The 6701-nt window shown below is 37.1% G+C and overlaps 1 protein-coding gene across 1 annotated transcript; it reads left to right on the top strand.

The window, feature by feature from the left end:
- The first annotated feature begins 1853 nt into the window (after positions 1-1853).
- Positions 1854-6701, top strand: LOC101291160 (putative DNA repair protein RAD23-3-like). The gene is made up of 12 exons (XM_004304086.1): positions 1854-2079; positions 2450-2611; positions 2928-2975; positions 3471-3544; positions 4217-4264; positions 4402-4579; positions 5405-5575; positions 5660-5725; positions 5810-5857; positions 5945-6057; positions 6132-6213; positions 6364-6701. Exons 1-12 carry the CDS (start codon positions 2014-2016, stop codon positions 6478-6480), a joined length of 1173 nt encoding a protein of 390 aa, XP_004304134.1. The 5' UTR covers positions 1854-2013; the 3' UTR covers positions 6481-6701.

Here is a 6701-nt window from a genome sequence, read left to right as displayed (position 1 = left end):
TCTATTTTTCTTTTTTCTTTGATATCAAGTCATCACTTGACAGAGAAATTGGATGGAAATTGGAGGTTTGGACATGCGTGGCTGATGAAAATTGGGAGTTGAGGGGTGTTTTTGATGAAATTGAAAGGAATTGGATGGAGATTGGAGGTTTGGACATGCGCGGCTAATGAAAATTGGGAGTTGAGGGGTGTTTTTGATGAAATTGAAAGAAGAATGACTAACATGATAATCGACCTAAGTTGATGGGGGTAAACTGAAATTAGTTCTTTTAAATATGTCAAAAGAAATACAATCATATATCAGTATATTGAATCATAATTTCTTATCCGAATAGCATTAGACCAAGACACGCGAAATGAATATTCTAGAACATACATTATATACTTAGGATTTTCTAAATCCATTGAAGGTCAAATTCTCAACCAAAGATGAAGATGGAAAATCCGCTATCCCCAAAGCTCAAAACATCGACAAAAGTCATAAATTGTAGGGCTGGGCATAAAACACCGAAATCCTGAACCCGTCCCGGTTCCGTCCCGAAATTTACCAGGATAGGACGAGATTTAAATCTCAAAACGTCAAGCCCGTCCCGTCTCAGTACAACGGGACGGGACACGAGACGAATAGTCTAAGTCCTGTTTAGGCCCGTCCCGTCCCGACTCTTTTATTAATTATTATTTTTTAATTAATATGTCGTACGAGCAACCCATTTTGAGTGTTTTGATATGAGAAAATTATACAAGACAACATGATTAATTTGTGGCATAGTACACTCACTGTTTTCTAGAGTTAGTAGTAGCATTCTCTTAATTTTGTATCAAATATCAAGCCTTAACTACTTCCTTACCCACTTAGCTTACCAAAACATGATTTTAATAAACATTGTTTATTATTTAATTAAGTCCATAATTATGCATGAACGACCTTTTTTCAGGTAATTGGACCGATCGTGTTGTTTGTTTTTTGCAAGAAGTAATTGATGCTTCTAGTGAGTGTAATTAATACCAACTACGAGACATGACTCTACCCTAGAATGAAAAGTATTGTTCTTGAATAAGTGAAGAAATTCAACAAGAGGATAGGCTAACATACATACTGTATGTTTCATTATATATACAGTAAGTTTCTTAAATCTAGTGTAGTAGTGTCCTACCTCCAAAGGTTTGGACTTGAAACACCGATACCTTCAACTACTAATTTGGTGTGTTTATATAGGCTTTTGATGATTCAGTTATCCAATAATTCACTAAGTGGGACGATTTGAAAGATTTGTAGTGATGATAGATTGAGGGAAAGAGAGTAGTATAAAGTATAAACTTTATATTGCTCCTCATGACACTTTGCCTTGTTAAAATGAGTTTCCACGTTTATTTGCGTTTATTTGCTTACAAGTTTATTATTAACATTTTTGTCCTGGATTGGGCCCGTCCCGTCCCATTCTGTCCCGATTTCAACCAGGATCAGACCCGGATGGGATGAAATCTAAAAAACATAAGGCCCGTCCTGTGTTCAATGACCGGGACGGGCCGCGGGATTAGCTCAATCCCGTTCCGTCCCGTTTCACGCCCACCCTTAATAAATTGGGATGGCAAACATAAATACGTAACACTGTAACAGGGTATATAGCGCACGCGTACAGGCACGTGACTCATCACAAGTTTATTTTTTTTTTTTTTTGGGTCTGAAGGTTACTCTTCTCTTTTCATGGATAAAACCCTATCCAGAGTCCAGACACAATTTTACTTTCTAACCCAAATCAAAATCCAGCGCTGCACCACGTGTCAAATTTCCGATGGCCAAAAAAGTACCACAAGAAAATTCACTATATAAAGTCACAAACGAGAAAGAAGACTACTGCTCTGGGTTAGCAGTGACCTCGTGCTCTCCCTCTCTCTTTCTCCCTCTCTCTGAAAAAGCGTTACCGGCGGCTACCGGAGATCGGATACTCGCCGGAGAATCGGAACTACACGGCCTTGGCCAATCGCCAGAGGACGACCAACCGGAAACAAGACGATGAAGGTTTTCGTCAAGACCTTGAAAGGCACCAACTTCGAGATCGAAGTCGAACCCAAGCAGTTGGTACGAAACCTGAATTCTTCTATCAAATAATTTCTGTGCTCGTCGGATGAGAATTTCAGTGTTTCTGTGCTTGTTTGTGGAATTATAATCGCTTCAATTTTGTGTAAATTAGGGTTTTTGGGGATTGGATGTGAATTAGGGCTTTTTTTTTTTTAAGTCAGAGACGTGGTTTGCGTAATTGTAAAATTTAGTGAAATTGTTGTGCTTTTATTGATCTGTTCTGTAAATTGAGCTGCTTACATGTGTGGTTCGGCTTTGTTCCAGTTAACATGGATTCGAGGCGTAAGGTTTTATCACATTGTTACAATTCAGGTCGTTTCGCTTGTACAGCTTCAGTTTCCTTAATAATTTGTACTGGTTCCGTATTCAGGTGGCCGATGTCAAGCAAGTTATAGAGAAGGCACAGGGTGCGGATGTGTACCCTGCCTCAAAACAGATGCTTATTCATCAGGGGAAAGTGCTTAAGGATGCCACAACTCTAGAGGAAAATCAAGTTGCTGAAAACAGCTTTATTGTGATAATGTTGAGCAAGGTGAGTTGTTATTTTTGCGTTTATTTTTAATTGCGGGGTTAGGGAAAAAGAGTTTTTATTACTGTTTTATGGGGTTTTTAGCTAACAGAAACAGAAGATTTTTAAATCGTCCAATGTGAAGGAGAAGAAGATAACTTTGAACTTTTGAAGATAATTAAAGCATCAATTGGGCGATAGCAGTAACTATTGATTATCACATATCATGTGCCTTATGTTTTACTGAGTAGAGATATAGTGAGTTAGTAATAAACTTGCAGAGTCGAAGTGACTTTTTCTCTGGGTTTTTTTTTCTTTCTGATATTGATTCTGGAATTAGGCTTCACCAAGTGGAAGCTCCAGTGCGCAAAGTGCCCCCAAAAGTCAGGTAATATCAGCTCAGTCATGGTCTTTTTTAAGTCGTAGGTGGATCTTGTGATTGAAGTGTTATGGATCTCTATATAACATCAGTCGCCTAATAAATCAACTTGGATAAAGCTTATATATATTGTGTTCTATACTATGATATTGGGTTATTCTTGTTTTAGAAATTGTTATTCTGACTTCCATTGGGATCCCAGAAAGTTTCTTCCTTGCTTTTGGGGTTCTTAACTATGTTTAAATATATTCCTCAGTTTGCTGAAAATGTGTCTATTGTTTCTATGTTCCCAGTTTAGTTTGTTTTACTATCCTTAACTGTTATAATATATTTTACCTGATTGAGAATAGATTCTACCATATGTTTACATCGTTCATTTATAACAAGTAAATTATGTTCATATAAACCTTTACTATAATTACTTACTCTGCTGACAACTCCAGTACATAATGAATTATATCTAGAGAATTTTTCTTGCTAATCTTGTAGTCTTATTTTATACAGGCTCAACCGGCCGCTACTCCTAGCTCGACGACAACACCAACAGCAGCTCCAGCTCCAACCCCAGTTGTGGCACCGTGAGTATTGTTTCGCACCTGTATCTTTTAACTCAATTTTGCTTCTCACCTTTGTTCAATGACTTTTTAGTTTAATAGTTATAAATGCTGGCTCATCCGTTGCAACTTTTCTGTATAAAAATCTGAAGCAGTTTTTGCTAGATTGACCTAGTTGGTACTAATATTCTCTGTAGTTAACTGTTTTTTTTTTTTCTTCTTTTTCTTTTTTTGCACTTGAGTAATTTGGATATGTTTCTTTATATATAAACTTATTGATTTAAAATGAAAATTTACAACTAAGTAGACAAAATATCTTCTGAGCACTTGCTGCAAGAAACACCAACAAACAAAAGCACTAAGCAAAAGAAGAACAAAATACCAAGCTTATGTGGCTGTCATGTAAATTTCTAAACCGTATTAACTTTTGGCTATCAAGTTGGTAGGATTGCTTTTCGCAGCTACATAATTAATTTTGTTTATTCCTATAGTATCCTTTGCATCAATGTTGCTGGTTATTTGGTTTTTAATGGTTTAATTCCTATAAGTGTAACCAATCTCCAAGTGTAGTCATCTTCTAACAAGCACCCTCATTCGTTAGAATTAAACTAGTTTATGCTCTTTATTGGAAGAAGTTTATGCTTTCATATGTAACTCCTGAGTCAATTAAATCCTTTTTTTTGGTAAACTATTCAGGCCACAACCTGCCGCTGAAACTGCTGCTGTTGTAGCTCCCACTGATTCGTGAGTCTTGTTTGTGAATTTGTTTGTAAACATTACTTTTTAGTATGATTTGGTTTTGGTTGTGTAATTGAACTCATTTGTCACTTTTGATAAGCCAATTTCGTTATTTCTGACTTCATTGTATTGGTATGATGCAGTTCAGTAACTGATGTGTATGGGCAAGCTGCATCAAATCTTGTTGCAGGAAATAATTTAGAAGTTATCGTTCAACAGATTCTAGATATGGGTGGAGGAAGTTGGGATAGGGACACAGTTCTTCGTGCTCTACGTGCTGCATTTAACAACCCTGAAAGGGCTGTTGAATATCTATATTCGGTGAGTACTCAAAACTTTGATTTTTTGGTTTTATGTTTGTCATGTCACATAATGATTGGATCCATCTTTTTTATGTCTTTCTGATTCTGCCAAATGGCTTGTTATTTACCTGAGTTGATTTTAATATATGCTGTAAAACTTTTAAGATCTTGGATAAAGTTATATGTTTGAAGATACTAGATCTCAGTGTTGCTGAAACAGATTTTTTACTTTGTTTCCTTCATTCATGGTGACTATTGTCAGTATTGTGGCTAGTATTTATTTGGCACTTTCTTCTTGGTTAGTGTTTTATGCAAATATTGATGCCCATTAATGAAAACTGAAATATTTATCGCAGATAGAAAGTGAAGTTGATTACTGAAGTTTTATTAGCTTTCAGAAGTGATTACTAAAGTGTTAATAGTTAACTAGACTTGGAAGCTGTTTTTTGTTGGCAATTAACTATATTTGCTTAGTTGAAAGTTAGTTAACTAAGACAGTGATTAGCAAGTAGTTTTCTATCTACTCACCTGTTAACTATATTACATTGATTAGAACTTGTTCTTAGTTCCCATGGTTGGTTATGGTATTTTACCAAGTATGGCATATAGAGCATTAATCAGCTGATGAATTTGACTGTCATTTGTTAACTGTTAAGCGCTAATCAGGTTGTTTTAATACCTCGAAGGAGTGGAAAATATAAAAAGAAAACCATATAAGCCATCTAATACTTGGTTGGGATTTACTTAATCAGATACTTTGTTTTGTTTCCCATATCTTGTATTAGTATATATCTTGTTGGTTTTATGTTGTTACTATTTGATTTACAATAATGTTGCATATCAGGGAATTCCCGAGCAAGCTGAAGTACCTCCAGCTGCCCAAGTTCCTGTTGGTGAACAGGCAGTAAATCCTTTGGCAGGAAATCCTCCGGCAATAAATCCCCCTGCCCAGGCTCCACAAGCAGCAGCGCCTGCTGGTGGTCCCAATGCAAACCCACTGGATCTGTTTCCACAGGTATTTATTATCTGACTTTGCAGTCTATTAACTGTGTTACCTGGCTATTGTTTCATTGGTGAAACTGTGCTTGTTTTGATCCAGGGCCTCCCTAGTGTTGGTGCAAATGCCGGAGCAGGCAATTTGGATTTTCTGCGAAACAGTCCACAGGTACACATTCATCCTTTTTACTTGGGGTCCTCTTATTATTTTGTTCGTAGATTTGCCTAAATTTTTTGACCCACACTATTTCAGTTTCAAGCTTTGAGAACTATGGTGCAAGCAAACCCTCAAATTCTGCAGGTATTGTTTGCTGATCTTTGATGTTTATCTCGTTTTTGCTGGTCCTTCTATAAATAAGAGGGCTTATTGTTTTCTATCTTGTTGCAGCCTATGCTCCTTGAGTTGGGGAAGCAAAATCCACATCTAATGCAGCTCATTCAAGCACATCAAGCTGACTTCTTACGCTTGATAAATGAGCCTGTTGAGGGGGGTGGTGAAGGGTAAGATCGTCCTGCTTGTTGAATTCTCGAAAATTAGATCCACATGTTGCTAAGTTACCTTACTCTGTATTCAGGAACCTTTTGGGTCAGTTGGGTTCAGCGGCAATGCCACAGGCTGTGACCGTCACCCCGGAGGAGCGAGAGGCAATTGAACGTGTAAGTAATATTTGTTTGTACTTGTTGAGAGAGTTGTGAGGGTAATTTGTTCATGTTGTCGATGCTCTGAACGTTATCATCACCTAGTCTGGAAAGCTCCATGTATCATCATTTTGATAATCACAAATAATGTGAATCTCGTGTGTGCAGCTTGAAGCTATGGGTTTTGAACGGGCTCTAGTATTGGAGGTATACTTCGCTTGCAATAAGAATGAGGAGCTGGCGGCGAACTATCTTTTGGATCACATGCATGAATTCGAGGAATGATGCGCTGAATTGGGGGTGTTTTCTTTGATACTTTAATTTCTTGTCTGAACTCTTCGGTATGTGGGTTAAGTTTAATAGGGTGTCTTTATACTCTAATTTCAGCTGTCTTGTAACTCTCCAGACCATGTCAATCCCATTTTATGTTTTGGATGGCACAAAGTTTCCTGTTTCAAATATTGTTTACAGTATAATTTATAGATATTTTCTTTTTCCAAAAGAAA

Source organism: Fragaria vesca, linkage group LG6, assembly GCF_000184155.1.
Source record: "Fragaria vesca subsp. vesca linkage group LG6, FraVesHawaii_1.0, whole genome shotgun sequence".
Lineage (NCBI taxonomy): Eukaryota > Viridiplantae > Streptophyta > Magnoliopsida > Rosales > Rosaceae > Fragaria > Fragaria vesca.
The sequence above is the reverse complement of the archived record's forward strand: the minus strand, read 5'-3'. Positions and strand labels throughout refer to the sequence as shown.

Bases quoted from the DNA above. Each gene is read 5' to 3' on its own strand.
- LOC101291160 (XM_004304086.1), top strand. From the start codon at position 2,014: ATGAAGGTTTTCGTCAAGACCTTGAAAGGCACCAACTTCGAGATCGAA. The intron at 3,545-4,216 runs GTGAGTATTGTT...TAAACTATTCAG, and splicing joins CCAACCCCAGTTGTGGCACC to GCCACAACCTGCCGCTGAAA. The intron at 5,858-5,944 runs GTATTGTTTGCT...ATCTTGTTGCAG, and splicing joins CAAACCCTCAAATTCTGCAG to CCTATGCTCCTTGAGTTGGG.